Source organism: Papio anubis, chromosome 15 (assembly GCF_008728515.1).
Source record: "Papio anubis isolate 15944 chromosome 15, Panubis1.0, whole genome shotgun sequence".
In the NCBI taxonomy this organism is placed as follows: Eukaryota; Metazoa; Chordata; class Mammalia; order Primates; family Cercopithecidae; genus Papio; species Papio anubis.
Window position 1 is genome coordinate 38,869,913 of NC_044990.1, and position 18,709 is coordinate 38,888,621.

Consider the following 18,709-nt stretch of genomic DNA (forward strand, 5'->3'; position numbering starts at 1 on the left):
AAAGCCGTGGTATATATTACAAACCTTATAAACCATACCCTCCCAATTCAGACTGAAGCATAAGCCAAAACTATCCACGTTCCAACATGTCGCTAAAAAATGCTTCTCAGGAATTATAATACAACAGCTAAAGAAAATTTAATTTCTTAAATCATTGATAATGGTGGAACTTTTTCTAAATAACTGAATTACCATTAAGTTTTCTTGCATAATTTAATACTACTTTTTATTATACCCTATAAATTGTTTTATCTCTTAAAAGGAATCAAAAAGATGATTACATATTTATAAAATTAGCATCTGAAAAATGAAGAGCACAATTCCAGATTTTACATGCAGTTCCAGTACTATGCATAAGATGTAGGTTACATTTTACATTTCTTTCAGAAATATTAACCGAACAGGATATAGTTACTGCACATCTAAGTTACCAGGCCACCAGGTGAGGACTGGGTCATAAAGATCTATAAAATATGGTACCTGCCCTGAAGACGTTTACCATCCAATAAGTTCTAGACGAAAAAGAAATAAGCTGGGTCACTTATTTTCCCTTTTTGGTGATTCAAAAAATAATATAACATTAGTAGCTGCCTGCCAGAGCTAAACATACTGAAAAACACAGATTCATCTCCTTAATGCTTTCCTTTGCACTTGTCATCCAAAGCAATGTGGGGAATTTGGAGAGATAAAATTCTAGAATGGGATTTGACACAGAGCGGCCCAATACTGTACCTAATTTGCACTGTGCCATATGCAATACAGTGAAATCCTAACACATTACATTCTATATTGCACTTTGGTTATGAACACACCAATTTCTGTAGTCCAGCCACAAGCTCAAGCAACTGCAGTCTAACTGTCCTTGGAAATCTTCCAACAATGCCAAAGGAGACTTCAGCAATGATTCAAGCATATTTGTATAGGACTTTAAAAAGCACAATAGTTTTAGGTTGATTATCGCACCATTCAAATACACTAATTAAAAAAGGCAACTAGGGTTGCAGGAAGTCAGCAGCTGACAGCCACAGGTAAGGGAAGGCACCCGATGATCCTAATAATCTAGTGAAAATTACTAAGGACTGCAGATCTTGCAAGGATGTGAAGATAATTCTCACATGCCTGTTTCTGTCATCACTGATATTGTTTCACTCATAAACTTATTGAGGGTAGCTCCATAGGCTATAAAGGTGCATCATCTTTGCCAGAATAAAATGTCCATGATATCTCGAAAAGTTAAATCACGTTACTGGAAGGTAGTTTATAAGAAACACCTGACTCACAGGTGAAGCCTCCAAGGCCATAGGTAGTCCCTTTAAACTTGAATGTAGGCCAATGTCTGTCAGTTGAAAGAGAACTAGAAAAAAAAAAAATGCGGCCAAGAATACCATAGGAAAATTCTCAGCATGTGTCTTCAACATGTGCAAATTTCTGTTTACAGAGAAAAGGTAATTTGGAAAATATAGCCATTTTTGGAAGACTGAGCAGCCAAGGTCCTTAAGTATAGGAGATTGGGACCAAAAAAAAAAAAGGTAAATTTGTTCATCAGTCTACTTAGTACATGTTTGGAACTAGAGACTCAAATAGGGAAAATTTTCTCTTAGGCCTCCCCTTCCCCTCTCCAGCACATCTATCAGATAAGTAAGGCTAACAGAAACTTCAATCAGTAAGGTACAGGACAGTGAGATTAGTGCTATAACCAATACTGATCTAAGCATTCCAGAAGAGCTGCTTACAGATACCAGGGAACACCTCAGGGTCCAGATTTGCTTCAAGCATGTACAGAGGACACTGGAATGGACCAAATCAGCAGAGAGCAAAAGCTTTCCAGACAGGAGGTCTAGCTTGTAGAAATACATTGCAATCATGCAGGGACCTACAAGTAAATTGTGTGGATGAGGAACTGGAATTTCAGGTGGAAATTGGGGGATCCAACTTAGAAATGTGGGCAACGACAAAGTCATTAAAGAACAAGATCATGCTACTTGGCCTTTAAGTTGTGGATGACGTAGGAGAAAAACTGAAGGGTTTTAAGCAGGTTCCACAATCACACTTGGGTTCCAAAGAAAACTATTATAGCAGCAACATGGTGGATGAAACAGGGTAGACCCAAGAACCAGAGCCAAGGAAATCAGTTAGGAAGCTATTGCAATAACCCAGCAGAGAGATAGAAGGTAAGATAAATGAGGTCAGGGACAGTAGAAGAGAAGAGGCAACTGCTATAAGTATCCAGGAAGCATAATTAAGGTTACTGAATAAACCAATGCATATGGAAGTTAAAGATCAAGAAGTTGAAAATAAATTCAAGGATAAAATGATGGCACTGACTAAAAGAAAACAAAAGAAAGAAGTTTATAAGAAAGCAGATAAATTCGAGTTGAGATACAGTGAGTTTGAGGTACCTCTAAGCCATCCATGTAAAATAAGGTTGAATATTTTGGACAGAAGCTCAAAAGAGCATCCTAAAATAAAGATGGAGTTTAGGAAGTCATCAGCTTCTAAATCTGAGCTGTCCAATATGCCAGCCATTAGCCACATGTAGCTATTTAAACACAACTTAATTCAAATTACACAAATTAAAAATTCAGCTCTTTGGTAGCAGTAGCCACATTCAAGTGCTCAAAAGCCACGTATAGCTAGTGACTATCAAATTGAACATGGCAGGACACAACATTTCCATCATCTCAGAAAGCACTAATCTAAGTGGTAGTAAAAGCAAAAAAAAAAAAAAAAAAAAAAAAAAATGGATGAGTTCACACTAGAAGCACGCATAAAGTCAAAAGAGAAAAAGAGATTACTTGGAAACACTCATTTTAAAGGGTAGGGAAAGGAGTAACCAAAGATCAGAAGAGAAGAACATGTTAGACCATGGTTTCAAGGAGGGCAAGGTTAGTATAAATACAATGAAGAAGTCATATAGGGTGAGGCTTAAAACAAAAATCAGCACTGGGTTTGGCAGTTGATCTGCCTGGACAACAGAGCAAGACCCTGACTCAAAAAAAAAGCCCACAGCTTTAAGAACTCCACAGCCTGAGTTCTTACAGATTATGCTACATGAACTCCCCAGTAACACTGAAGCGTATGTATTGATTCACACCTCTCTTTCCCCATACCAGACTGAATATAAACCTCTTGAAATCAAGGACCAAATTGCATCTACCTGTATGCTATGCTCAGTATAACTGGCATTCAAAACTTTACTGAATAAATGAAAACAAGTGATTCACAAAAAGTGGTTAAAAAGGAAGGAAGCAGAGCATGGTATTCAGAGAGACAAAGGGTCAAGGGAAAGTTGAAGAAAGGGGTTGTTTGGTTTTCCTTCTGCTTTTTCTTTCACAATGGTAAACATTTCAGCATCATTACAGGATGGAGCGTGTAAAGAGCAAAACTTTCCTGACAGAATGTGGATGGGTCAAAAACAGCAGTAAAGAGATTAACCTTGAACAGGAAAATATATTCCTTGTGTGGATATTGGAAGAGAAACAATGAAGAATGGTTGCAGATATAGACAATTACGGCAAGCTCTAGGAAAACTTTCTCTGAAACAGGTATCAAGGGGCATGCTAAGAGACAGAAGTAATCATTTGTAAGACCTTAAGTGAATGCTGTGGTATGTTCCCATGTGGGAAAAAAGTGGGTGCTTGACACATACACAGAATATCATTGGAATGATACAAAAGAGCCAGGTGCAGTGGCTCACATCGGCAATCCCAGCACTTCGAGAGGTTGAGGTAGAACTACTTTAACCCAAGAGTTCAAGACAAGCCACAACATGATGACACCCTGTCTCTACAAAAAATAAATAAATTAGCTAAGCAATGCAGCGTGCCTGTGGTCCCAGCTACTCCAGAAGCTGAGGTGGGAGGATGGCTTGAGCCCAAGAGGTGGAGGCTGCAGTGAGCCATGATTGTACCACTGCACGCCAGCCTGGGTAACAGAGTGAGACACTGTCTCCAAAAAAAAGGATATAAAAGAAAATAATAAGCTAACCAGCAGCCCTTGGAGCTGCTCTCCCTATGGAGTAGCCATCTTTTGTTTCTTTACTTCTCTGGTACTTTCTTTCACATTAAAAAAGAAAAAATAATAAATGTCATCATGGCAGGTGGTGGGGGGTACCTTAATTGGTGGTCTAGGATGGAAGGGAGGCTTAGGGAATTTCCCTTTGTACTCCTACGTTGTTGGACTTTTTAAGAAGTATAGACGTTGTTTTTCAGTTTATTTATTTTTTAAGACAGGATCCTGCTCTGTTTCCCAGACTGGAGTGCAGTGACACAATCATGGCTCACTGCAACCACAGCTTTCCGGGTTCAAGCAATCCTCCCACCTCAGACTCCCAAGCAGCTGGGACTACAGAAATGCACCACCATGCCAGGCTAATTTTTTGTATTTTTTTGTACAGACGGGGTTTCACTATGTTGCCCAGGGTGGTCTTGAACTCCTGGACTCAAGCAATCCACATACTTCAGCCTCACAAAGTGCTGGGATTATAGACATGAACCACCATGCCCGGCCGCTTTTTCAATTGAAAAAAACTATTTGGGACAAAAAAGAATCAGGCCCATAGATAAGGTAAAGACAGTGATAAAGGTTTAGCATAAATGCTGTGAGAAATGGAAAAGGAGATGACCAAAGAGCGAGTTAAAAGCCAGGACCCATCATACCCCATTCCCAGTTAACCTCTCTCTGTGTCAACCCCATCATGTGCAAAATAACAGTAGGGAGAGTGCCCATTTCAAAGCACTGTGTGAGGGATAAGAGATTAAAACACTGCCCAGCCCATTGTACGAGCTGAACAAATGCAGTTATTGTGATGATGATTGTTATCTAGCAGCACTGAGGACACATAGATACCCAATGTCTAAGGGCATCAGTTCACAAAGCTGGGCGTGGTTTCCACCAGGATGCAGGAACCCAGTTCAGCCACAGAAGCCTGCCAGGTTGCTCCAGGTTTGGAGATCTGAGGCAACTGAACAAGGAGGCCAAAGGTTCTATTATTTATTGATATTCTACCTTATGTGAGGTGTGAGGAAGCGAGGAGTTTGAAGGCATCCCAGTTCAAAGGGAGCTCCATGGTTACTTTTGTGGAGTGTGGGTTTAGTGTGGAGCAAATGTTGACAGCAGGAGGCAGACAGAGAAAGAGAGGCAATGTCAAGAGGCTGTAGGTCTACATGAAACAGAAAGGAAGGGAATATATCCAGGCACCAAACAAACCTCCGGTGTGTGTCCCACCGAAATGAATGGCTGAGTCCCTGGACACAATGCCAGTGTCCCCCAGGAAAAAAAAAAAAAAAAAATGCTATGAGGAGAAAGGAAGTAGGAAACAAGAAGAAGAGGTTAAAATGTTGTCAACAACTGGGAATTTAACACTACAGTGATGAGATCTTCCCTATTAATAATAGCTGTCACATATTAATTGTGCTGTGCCTGAGCTAACATGTTGAGTTAACATGTGTTAACTCAACTAATCTTTACAACAATCTATAAGCATAGAGACTAATTACTTCCATTTTCCAGAAGGGAAAACAGAGGCACAAAGATTGATAATCTGCCCAAGGATATACAGCCATGTCTGAGTCTCTCTCAAGTCTTTTTATCACAGTTTAAGGGTGGGACTTCAGAGCCACAATGCCAGGCCCAAGTTCTTCAATAACCCACATATGTTTCTGGTAGTCTTTACATATCCTTGCCCACCACCACTAGGATCTTTTATAAAAAGAAATGAATAATTAGGGTATATTAATAACATTTAAACAAATTCATCATGAATGGGTTAATGAACCAGGAAATATAAAGTTACAAGAGTACTTTGTTTCGATTTTCAATTAGCCAAACATTCAGATTCCTACTGTAAGCACAAGTCTATACCAGGCACCACAGAGAAAGTGACTTCCAAAAGCTTACAAACACATGCATAAAGTAACTACAAGCAGGTTCAATATAACATAACAATAAGAGCAAAATTATACCCTCAAAAGAGACCGAGTGGAGTTAGAACATGGTTTTAATTGGAGACCGTCACCTTTTATAAAGAAGTGAAATCGTCACATTGAATTTCTCAATGCAGATTATATGCACTCCATTTTTCATGTTCATTTCCCAGGCTGTCAATTTTTTCATTAAAAAAGAATTGTAATTGTCATTATACAATGAATTCAATCAAACGTTTTAATAAACAAAAGCAGTTTAATTCTATAGTAAAGTCCATAACTAATGTCACCAATTTGCAAATCTTTTATTTAAAAACTGAATGTTACAAAGTTTCATTTTATGACACCCAAATAAACAGCCAACCTCAGAAAAAATGCAGCAATTACGGGATAAACTCTCCATATCTTGGGAAGATACTTCATAATAAAATTAACCAAATAAATGCAGCATTATGGATCTCACAATTAATCCACTAAGGGCTTTTACTAAGGGCTTCAAGAAATTCTACACCATAACTCCTTTGAGAGAACTACAGTACTCTGAACAGGTATTCAGTCATCTTCAACTCAAGAGGGTGCATACTTAAGACCACAGCTGCTTGGTTATATCCCAAATCCCTCAGCACGCAGAATGAACTCACATTTGATACATTAAATGATAGTCTCCCCCTTCCTTTCCAATATTTAAGATCTGCCATGATCCTCAAAGATGGAGAGATCAGAAAGCTACGGAGTATTAATTCCATTCACAGATTTACTTTTAGGGAAAGATACATATATCTACCTAGCTATCTAGCTATCTATATATATATTTGGATTGTAGATGTAAATCTGTTTTAGTTATATAGCTGTAAAAAGTGATAGGCATAAAGAGTTATACTTAGTTTTATATCTGTACATATATTAGCAACATATATATACACACATATATGTGTATATATGTGTATATGTATATATGTGCATTTATATGTGTGTGTGTGTATATATATATATAAACTGGAACCCTAAAAAATCAAAATTGAATTTAAAAAAATCAAAATTGAATTAAAAAAAAAAGCCCTATAAACCCAGGAAATGAAGAGTAAAGATTAAAAGGAGATAAAGATAGGAAGGGAGAAAATGAACATTTCAATGGAATTTATGATATTTCATTTTTTTAAGCTTATTGGTGAGTATACAATGTTTTACACCTCTTTTGTATGGCACATATATAAAATATATTTTTTAAAGATTGCAAGTTTCTTGTTTACCCAAAAAAACTATTAGAAGCAAACTGTTTTGAAACACATTGTATACATCCTTCACTACTGATAAATACTTACTAATCACTTTTATCTCATCACTAAACAAAGGACTAAGGTGAAAAACATTTGCCTGGTTCAGGTACACATGTAATTTCTTGACTCAAGTCATCTCTGGGTACCCCAAACTTGTCTACAGATGCCTTCCATAAATTCTACTTAAGTCTTACATTTTTTCAAGATCATCTTAAACATTAGAACTAAAGTAAGCATATTCTGGACATTGTGAGTGACCCACTCTATAACCATGTTCTGTCAGGAACTTTTGGTTTTACTTTTGTAAATACTTTTGTATTTACTACCAATATGGTACCCAATGAGGGCCAAGCAACATCATGACACAACAGATTTTCACAAGCTCTTCCACTTAGGAAGAATTCAGTTCCAAAAGCCTATTTATAATTCCAAAATCACCCTATTCTGGGAACTATGCACCCACAGGTACGGAAAATTAGATTTCAAGAGAAAAATGAATATAGAAGCGGGTAGTATAAGAGTTTTGATTTTTTTCTGCTGCTTCAACAGTTTCATAACATTTACTAAAAAATGTTTATATATGGCTATTTTCTTTTTAAAAACAGGTGTATAACAGTTCACAACTTCATCTACAGCCTCAAGCCAAGAACTATGAAAAAGATAATGGTGTCTGATGACAGGCCCCTACTAACAGTGTAAGGCTATCTGTGAACTCCTCAGTCTACACATATCTTCCTCAGCCTCTGGGATTCCATTTCCACCCAAGAATCAAATTGATAGAAAGAAAAACAGCAAAATATACACATATTTTTCCACTATTAAATCCAATAATGATGACTTAATTTCAGCAAAACATCATCAATCGCATTAAATTAATGTTGCCGTTAATTTGAATTTTATGGGTTTTATAGTTTTGTTTTGGATTGTAGATGTAAATCTGTTTTAGTTTTATAGCTGTAAAAAGTGATAGGCATAAAGAGTTATACTTAGTTTTTTATCTGTACATATATTAGTAACATTATTTTTATTATCATTCAAGTCCATATTGGAGTATCACAAGAATTTTTTTTCCTAAGTTTAAAGTTGTTTCCTTTATAGGTTTTTTTGTAAGTTACATTTGTACCCCAAGTTTCATCATCATATTACTCCCATTTTAGAAATAAAGAACAGGCCCCTAAGAAAGCTTCAGAAACTTGCTCTGACCATTCAGCCATCAGATCAGAACTCTGCATCAATCCAAATGTTACCTGGTACGCCAGGATAAGAACTAAGAACAGAATGCCTCTGCCTCCACCACACCAAGAGGAAAAAGCCTGGTTCAATTAAGTTTTCCAGCATTAGAAAGCTATTCAAATATCCAATGTATTCCTAATGCCCTAAGGTATAGGCAAAAATTGTACCATGATTACTGTTACCACTAATGATAACAAAAACAACAATCCTGTAAATGGTAAATATTTACATAGAGGTTACAATGAGCCAGGTACTATTCCAGGCCCAAAACATAACTTTTAATCTTCATGACAACCCCATGTTACACATGAGAAAGGGGAGGCACAGAGAAAGGTTAAGTAATTGCTCAGTTCACACAGCTAATAAGTGATATTGCTGGGATTCAACCCCTGAGAGTGGTTCAAGTCACTGCTCATAAATGTTACTCATAATGCTTCTTCTACAAAAAACTGTAAGAAAAGATAGCAGTGGGTCTTTTGAAGAATAAAATCTATGGTAAGCATTTCCAAATAGTTTTCACTAAGTAACTAGTAACATGAATGTTTCAGGACCAAAGCTTATTTAAACTTCTAAATTCTCCCCTAAGTTAATAAAGACTATTCAATTTGCTATTTGAGAAAAATTACTCCCGATGGTAAGGTATTTCAATGCCATCCTGCTGCTACTGAGAGAAAAGTTACCTTTGTAGATCCTGTTCAAAGAAAGCCCATGCTTTGATCCTTAATATCCCATGAAGTAAAAGGTTATGTTTAATCTATATTTTATAGATCTAAAAGTCAAATTAGTTTCTGAGATAAACAAGCAAGAGTGTAAGGATAAGCATATTCTTTAGCATTCATTTGATTCCTAGTTTAGAGGATACTATGTGCTGAGTTAAAGACAATTACATTAGTGTAATACGTAGCCGTTTTCTCCTGTATTATTCTGCAAGCATAAACAAGTTATACACATGTTAATTTACATTCTATATAAAAAGCCAATTTTAAATCCAATTTATAAGGCAATAAATATATAAAGATTCTAGGACACAGCAATAAAGTTATGTCATAAAGTAGAGTTAATTCAAGACAACAATAATAAAAGCATGACAAATTTTAGCATTCCACCAACTGCACAAAGGTGTTTCAGGTAACATCTGTTCAGAAGCAATTGCTACAAGATAGACTAGATGAGATGCAAGATTTCACCATGTAATAAATGTATGTCAGTTTGCTTGCTTCATAATTAAAGACATGAGTCTTTGAAAAAAGCAATTAAGCCTTGCTCTAAATCTGAGACAATCATCCCTATCCCTACCTCTACCCCTTTTTACCCTCAAAGAAAAGACCCAGAGTGGTCCAGGAGTATTAAACACCATATGTTATCTACTTTCAGCAACTAAATATATCCCCCAAAAAGCCACTTAACATATATGGTTTCTTTTGATAAATCATTTATTTAAAAAAAAAAAAAAAAAAAAAAAAAAAACTGGGTTTTTCTGTTTTGTTAAGAAGGATAGAAAGGAAAGAAAGGCTGGTATAATTGAGAGCAATTTCTTAGAGGAGCAGCCTGAATAAAATGATTTTACCTCCTTCTGAAGGTTACAGTGTCTGGTGTATGTTAGGTAGAATTTTGACATGAATAAAATTTAGGTGCCTAAAGCTTTCAACTAAAAACAGTATCTAAATTCTTGACAGTTTAACCCTAGGACAACTGAGAGCATCACTTAAGCTGAGAATTCAATGAAGGAACAAGTTCAAAAAACTAAAAAGAGCATTCAGAAATCACCTCTATCTTTTCCCAGCTTTACAGAAACCATAAATATCATAGAGTAGACAAAACATGAATGGAGGTTTTGGTTGTTATTCCAGTTACAGTTTATTTTTCTTTTGTAATTTGGTTATCTTCTGCCCTCCCAAATTACAAACCCTCTGAAATAAAGTGAAAGGAGAGATTTAAATGAATCTGATGGTCCTCCTTGTAACTATATCTAGCTTCATTTCCTATGGCAGGTGTTAACACATTACCACAAATTGGCAGCTTAAAACAACAGAAATTCATTCTCTCAGTTCTAGAGGCCAGAAGTCCCAAATCAGTTTTACTGCACCAAAATGAAGGTGGGCTGCTCTCCTTCTAGAAGTTCTAGGGGAGTAGCATTCCTTGACTCTTCCAGCTTCAGATGGCTGCATTACCAATCTCTGCCCCTGCAGTCACAACACCTTCTCCTCTTCTGTGGTCAAATAACAATACATGTGTTTGCATTTAGGGGCCACTGTGATAATCCAGAATAATCTCCTCATTTTAAAATCCTTAATCATCTGTGTAAAGTCCTTTAAAAAAGAAAACAGGAGAAAAGGCATACAGAGGTATTATGTGCCAGTGTGGCAAGTGTGGAGTCAAACAAAGTATGAAACTCAAAGAAGGGCCAGATGGCTAAAGCTTAAATACTTTCTTTATAGGGAAGAAGGAAGTGGGGGATGTAAGGCAATTTACAGGATGAGTAAATAATCTTTAGGGGGGATGAATGGGCCCAAAGAAGAGACAAGGGTCTGAGACAAAGTTTGTCTGGGCTTGGTGTGGTGTCAACTCCTTCAGGATGCAACTATTTGAGTTGAGATGTCTGAGAAAGGGATTCACAACAGTTGAGTATCTTCTGGAGGATACAACCTTTAGGTAGATAGGGGAACTTCAGAGAAGACCCTTTCTTGCATTTTCGGCTCCCCAGGTTCTCTCAGTTTGAAGTCCAGAGTGGCATATTTTGGGGTATAACTTTCTGAGCCCTAACAATGCTTTCTTTCTCATATTAGTATCATAAGCTCCAAACAGAAGTTGCTTGAATAAGTGCATTTTCTTTTTCTACCAGTACAAGATGTCTGCTGGCAGGTAAGTTCCTAGGTTAACCTAATCTATAGTGGCTCAGAGACCCAAATCCTTCATATATATATATATATTTTTGTGTTGTTTTGTTTTGTTTTGAGACAGAGGAGTCTCACTCTGTCACCCAGGCTGGAGGGCAGTGGCGCAATCTCGTCTTACTGCAACCTTTGCCTCCCAGATTCAAGCAATTCTCCTGCCTCAGCCTCCCGAGTAGGTGGGATTACAGGTGCCCACCACCACGCCTAATTTTGGTATTTTTAGTAGAGATGGGGTTTCACTATGTTGGCCAGGCTGGCATCGAATTCCTGGCCTCAAGTGATCCACCTGCCTTGGCCTCCCAAAGTGCTGCGATTACAGGCATGTGCCACCGTACCCAGTCCCTTCCTATATTCTTGCTCTTCCATATGTAGCACAGCACATGGGCCTTGTCCTCAGCTAACTATCCTCATGACCAGAAGAAGACTATGGCAAAATAAGCATCACATCCTGACTATGGCCAAAGGCAAAAAAATGGGCTATTGCCTCTTGTTAGCCTTTTTCTTTTAGATGTTGTATTTTTCAATGCTAGAATTTCCACTGTGGTCTTTTTAAAGTTTCTGTTTCTCTGCTGAGGTTTCCTATCTTTTCATTCATTGTGAGCATATTTCATTTATATTCTTAAATATGGTTATACAACTGCTTTAAAATCCTTGTCTATTAATGTTTACAACTGAGTTATCTTGAGGTTGGTCTCCACTGATTCCTTTTTCTTGTTTATGTGGGTCACATTTTCCTGTTTTTTCCTAATGTCAAGTACCTTTGCACTGTATCCTGAACATTGTGAATGTATGGTGTCAGGACTCTGAATTCCTTCTATTCTTCTGAGAAGTATTGCTTTTTGTGTTTGTTTTAGCAGGCAGTTAACTTGGCTGAACTCTCAAACTGCACATACTGTCCCATCTGCTGGATGGGACCTGAAATCTTAGTTCAGATATGTTAGCCCTACCTGTGCTGCTTGGAGTCTGTCCCATACATACGGGGTTCAGAAATTTGAGGAGTCTACACACAGAATCTGGGGCTACCCATTTGTGGCTCCTTCTCCTTTCTAGGACTTCCTCCTCATTTATCAGCTATATGGTCACCAGAACTCTGCCCTCTGGTTTCTTATGCCAGTACAACTGTGGGCTTATATTCTAGTTTTAACCACCCATCATGAACCTGATTAGGGGCTTCCCCTGTGCAAAAAGCTGCAAAAAATGACAAACTTATCCAGTGCTAGTCCGTTCTTCCAAGTATTGACTCCAATAGCCATGTCTTTTGATCACTCTCCAGTGTTTTAATAGTTGCTTTTTATAATTTTGTCATGTGAGAGGCTGTGGTCCAATGAGAGCCACTCAGCCAATACTGGATGCAAAATTTCTGTTAGTCCCTTTTTACAGAGCAAAGACATCTTTCTCAGAATTCCCCAGATTTCTCCTTTAGCTTACTGGCTAGAATTGTTTTCATCTGCTCTTTGTTAATCCCCTTTGTTCTGGGGCCTGCATGCCTTGAAGGATTTGGCTGCCACACACTGGCTGGTATACATTAATGAGTTGGGTTACAGTTTATTTATTAAGCTTGTGAGCTAAGTTAATGTGTATCCACCTCAGACATAGATTCAATCTCCATGTGCTGACCCTATCACTGTCCAAGGCCCCAGATGTCCAGATGTGTGGAACTTTGGGGCTGCCTCCTGGTGGAGTTCAACAGGCCCAGGTGGAGGTTGCTTGAATCACCTGTGGTTGCCCCAGCCAACGGGGTAGAAGCAGCCACATTCCACAATCTGGGCTGGCTGGGAAGCTGAGCAGGGAGTTCCAAAGAGTGGCAGCCCAAACTCAGGCAGGCAAGCACTGAAGGATGGTTCCTCATCCTCCTGGCAGGAGGCTGGAGGCTATGAGATACCCTGTCTCTCAGGGGCTGGAAGAGAAAGAGCGGTATCTCTTTCAGACATCCTGCTGTCAGAAGTTACACCACAGCACAGTCATACATTGGGTTTAATTGTTGCTCCTGCCTGGCCCCTTTTTTTTTTTTTTTTTTTTGAAAAAAAAAAAAAACCTGTAAAGTCATGTTTTGCCGTATAAGGTAACATTCACGGGTTCCAGGGATTAAGGAGTGTCTATCTTTTGGAAGATCATTGTTCAGCCTACTACACCTGCTTCCAAATAACCCAAAGTAATTGGCAAACATGCACTAATCTCATCAAGCTTACTGGGATTTCATCTCTACTCAAATTCCTACTACCTGTACAATCAACAAAAATTCTCCAACCTTGTAAATCTTCTCACCTGGCAGCCTGCCTATAATCAGAAAATCAATTCTATACTCATATTATATATTCATTAAAGGCATCACTAATTATTGCTAATGGTTCCTGGATGAGAAAAGAAGCAGTAAAGTTCCCAACAGCTACTGGAGAGAATTCAGGACAGTGATGAAGCCAGGGGCAGTGGCTCACGCCTGTAATCCCAGCACTTTGGGAGGCCGAAGCAGGTGGATCACTTGAGGTCGGGAGTTCAAAACTAGCCTGGCCAACATGGTGAAGCCCCTTCTCTACTAAAAATACAAAATTAGCCAGGCATGGTGACGCATGCCTGTAATCCTAGTTACTAGAAGACTGAGGCAGGAGAATCGCTTGAACCCAGGAGGTGGAGGTTGCAATGAGCCAAGATTGTGCCACTGCACTCCTGCCTGGGCAAGACTCCATCTCAAAAAAAAAAAAAAGGAATGTATACTCTGAAGCCAGCATGCCTAGGTTCAAATCTCAGCCTCATGAACTGGCGGCTGTGTGATTTTAGGCAGCTTAATCTCTGTATACCTTGGTTTACTCCTATGGCAAACCAGGTTAATAATACTACCTACCTCATAAGATTCTTCTAAGAATTAAAGGAGTTGATAATTATAACATACCTAGAACAGTGCTTGGCTCACTCAGAAAAGTTAACTGGTAAATATACAGAAATTAAAGGACAAGATGAAAAATCTCAAAACCTGCCGGGCGCGGTGGCTCACACCTGTAATCCCAGCACTTTGGGAGGCCAAGGCCGGCGGATCACGAAGTCAGGAGATGAAGACCATCCTGGCTAACACGCTGAAACCCCGTCTCTACTAAAAATACAAAAAAAAAAAAAAAAATTAGCCGGGCATGGTACGGGGCGCCTGTAGTCCCAGCTACTTGGGAGGCTACTCGAGAGGCTGAGGCAGGAGAATGGCGTGAACCCGGTAGGCGGAGCTTGCAGTGAGCCGAGATCGCTCCACTGCACTCCTGCCTAGGCGACAGAGCCAGACTCCGTCTCAAAAAAAAAAAAAAGGAAAGGAAAAAGAAAAATCTCAAAACCAAAACTGAAAGTACTACAATGACATAATCAATCAATAATTACCAATCTATTCAATGGAAACGATTAGATGATTTAAACTGAAGTCTGTAAGAACTTTTAGAGGACTCTCCTAATTAAAACCAATTCCTTCATCAACTTGGACCACCAATTTACAGGCTCCCTTTGAATGAACTGACCTACATCCTGGAGATGGACACTTCTCCTAAAAGCCACATGTCTTGCTCTGCCACCACTACCTGTGTGTTGCTAAGAGCAATGAGAAACAGGTATTACTGAAAGGCTTTCCACAATCTGTAGGACAACTGTTCTGTTCTACAAAGGATATAGGCCTCGGGCCCAGGTATTAAGAGGGTGGCCTAGGGCAGGTTCCAAGTTTAATTCCTACGGAATTTTATCTGCTTTCACAAAGTCTCCACCCAGATACTTGCCCTGTCCTCTCAGCCTCCTCCATCTCTCTTCTATGCCCCAGTAGCTATCCCTACCATCTCAATGCTCACGGCTTAAGATATTTTCAAATGAGACCATGTTGGTTAATTCACAAGCCGCCCAAAGTCAATTGATTCATGGCACAGCCAAAGTATCATACAATTACAATAGACTAATTTCTACTATTTATACTTATTTATGGGAACAGATATCTATGCTACAAACTCTTTTACCCAACTCACAAGTGACGTGAAGCCTGCAACTATACATTTAGTAGAAAACAAGAATTTGTTTGCCTACTTTATCAGGACTCAAAGTAAAACAAGATTTCAGCAAGTACCAGAGCTCCTGCTTTCTTACACTAAGACAGAAGGGAGTGACCAGTTTACCACTCCATTCCACTACTTGCTTGCTGCTTTGCAGAAGTGTGCAAAACACTAGCCACCTAAATTATTCCTATCCATCACATCACCAACCTATATTACTTGTTCCAATCAAAAGTAGCTGTCCCAGGCTCGGATAATGACTGGGTGACCTGAAAAGATTTAGGATAATGTCACTTCATCCAATCAAGAAAAAGCCAAGAACTGACATGAGATCTGCAAGAACAGTGACTGACTTGACACCCGCAAGTACAATTACTTTCTGAGGCATTGCTGGGACCTTTGATGGTCTCAAAGATCCCTCTCCATCCAAAAAACAAGAGTTCCTGGTATGCAATCCAGAGCAGTGAAAGGTAGGCAAATTGGGAAGAGCTGCTCAGGAAGCAGCCTTGAGACTGGGATACTGAGCTTTAGGACAGGAACAGAGTAGAGCTGTGCCTGGAACTTCTGTCCATCTTAAGATTTCTAGTTCAAAAACAGGAAGGTGGTCCAAAATCAGTAGCATGCCCAGGCCCCTGGTAGACAAACTCAAACTCTCTCCAAAGAAAAGCATCCCCGGAATCTTATAGGTGAAGATAAAGCAATGATCTTACAAAGATAAACAAGCACACGAAAGAGAGCAAGGCATCATGAATTTGAGTCAATGTAGACTGCCCAGATTGCAAATAGCAGAACTGTCAAATAAAGAATAAGAACAACCAAGTAGGAAATGTCTAAAGAAATAAATGAATAAGAAACAAAGGACTATCAAGAATGCCCAGGCAGATTTGAAAAATAAGCAAATGGAACTTATTAAAATAAAAAATAATTGCTAAAATCAAATATTCAGAAAAGCAGCAGATTAGACATAGCTGACAACAAAATTAATGAACTGGAAGATATAACTAAAGAAGTTACCATATAAGCAAGAATCTAAATTAGCTTCAAAGAAGAGTCCAAATTACTTCTAAATTAATTGGAAGTCATGATTCAAATCAGACTCCTGCCCCAAAACAGTGTTTTAGATGTGTTTTTCACCTTTACAGCTTAAGAGTGCTATCTTTTAGATGTCATTTCATCTTTATGAGAACCCTTTTAACAAATGGCATGCTGAGATGGTCAATGTGACATACATAAGAATGAAAAACAGCACAGAGACTAGAAACCAAATGATCAAATCCTTCAATGAAACTTAACATAAATATTAATTTAGATCCTGTTTTCATGACCTCCTTGCTGGGAATGAGTCACAGAAAATAATACCTTGTATTCTGGACCACAGAAGTTAAAACAAAATAAAATATGATTATTAACCCAGAGAGTAGACTATAAAAGGAAGAAAAGTCATTGCCTTAGAGGATTCTTCTCACATGAGGCAAAAATCTTTCATTGGGAAGTTAACTCTGTCCTATTCATTCTTCAGATCTGTCAGGATAATGATCAAGTCCGTATTTGATCCTTCTGCAAAATGTCACTATTCCTATGACCATTTTGATACTTAATTTGGCATAACTAATCTACACTGTTCCTCATTTTCAGTATTCTGATATATCTCATGTATCAGAATATGGGCTCTCAGTCTTATTCAACTATTATTTTTAACTAAATGTTATAGTTAGCAACTGGTTCACAAACCATTATTCCCTTAATTTGCGAATCATGAATTAAATTTCTCATAATTTTTACTTGCCCACATAAGACAAATACTGTACTATCTCACACACACACACACGTAGTTTTTCCATATTCCTAGGAAAATGGTGGAGTAGTAAATGTGAAATTTCAATTCTGTTGGACTCATCCCAAATCTATCAATCCTCTATGTAATTTATTTACACACACCCCAAAATAATCATCACTGCCTACACTTTCACTAGTTGACACCAACGAAAAGACAAGGTGCTAATCATGACACTTTCCTTAAGTGTTAAAGACAAGCAAACCAGAATAGCAAGTTTCAAATATTTAGAATTCTTTCCAAGCTACGCAAAACATTCTTTAGTAGTGACTACATCACCCGCCAAGTTTAAAACAAGCTGTTTCAACTTGGAAAATTATATCCACCTTAAAATTTCTTATATGTAATTAAAAGTTCTTATTAGATTAAAATAATAAGCAGAAAAAAAAATGCTGTCACCTAAAAGTTCACTTTGATATATCTTATACCTTCTTACACTAGGGAAGAAGGGAGAAGTTCGACTTAAAAAATGCGTTGTCCACCTAGATGACGTCAATGCATATAGACATTTGAACTGCTTTTCACATCAGCCCTAAGAAATTTGGGGGCAACACAAAGATCTGGGCATTTGTCACAGGATCCAGCTACAACTAGACCCGGTCGTTGTCAATCTATGATGATTGGCACCTCAGGATCTCTAGAATAAAATTTGGTCCCCAAGTTCTTGTGGGCCCACCCTCGGCAGTCAGCCCTACGGCGGGGCGGGAGCGGCCCCACCCTAGCTCCAGGCGATACTTACAAATTTGGGGCGCTTCTCCCCAGGCTCCTCGGGGCCACCGGGCGGCGGAGGGCGTTGGGGGCCCTTCCTGCCCGGCATCTTGCTTTCCCGGCAGCCGCGGAGTGAGGCTGAGGAAGGGTAGGGAGTCCCAGCGGCTGAGCCTTGGGTAAGGTGGTGCAGCCGCGGCCGGTGCCGTTCCATCTTTCCCCGCAGTTCTGGGGACCGGAAAGAAGGTGGCCACTCAGCAAGCTGCAAGTGGGGAGCTGAGGGATCGGCAACGGGTTTGTCTCCCGGGGTCCGTCACCCAGTCAGCACAGCCTAGCCCAACCGCTGAAGTCGGGGCCGCAGCCAACACATCTGAAAACTCCCGCCACCCGTGTTGGCCCGGACTGGCCAATCCCGCGCCGCCGGATCAATGACACGCTGAGGTACCGCCCCTTCCGGGCGTTGCGAAACATGATTGGCCATGTCGCCTGTCAATGCCGCCACTCAACCCTTCTGGCGGTTCAGGCCGCTCACCTTAAGGGCGTAGAGTGGCGTCAGATTTGGAGAAAGGCCGGGGACCGTGGAGGAAGTCATCGGCCCGGATTTCTTTGGATTTGGAAATAGGGTTCCAGCAGAACTGGAAGGCGGGCGAGACAGGCCCTGCACCACCATTTGAGCAGCGCTGGAATATAAAACCATCTGCTAGCCCTCTCCTTGCACGTCTGGGGCTGGAAAAAGTAGTTCTGGGACTGGGTACGGTGCTGGAAGTGGTACTAGGCAGGACAAAACGACGGGGCCCACGACGCTCCAAAAGGAAGCCTTCTGGACATATTTCCT

General features: G+C 39.4%; 1 protein-coding gene across 2 annotated transcripts in view; it reads right to left on the reverse strand.

Moving 5' to 3' along the window:
* The window catches only part of DIAPH3 (diaphanous related formin 3), a 495,444-nt gene extending 477,145 nt beyond the window's left edge, over positions 1-18,299 (reverse strand). The window contains exon 1 of one of the 2 annotated variants that reach the window (XM_021929669.2): positions 17,909-18,299. In XM_021929669.2, coding sequence (XP_021785361.2) covers positions 17,909-18,088 — 180 coding nt within the window. In that variant the 5' untranslated portion in view covers positions 18,089-18,299. The remainder of the gene's footprint in view (positions 1-17,908) is intronic. The other variant, XM_021929670.2, reaches the window with a different exon arrangement.
* Positions 18,300-18,709: the final 410 nt, after the last annotated feature.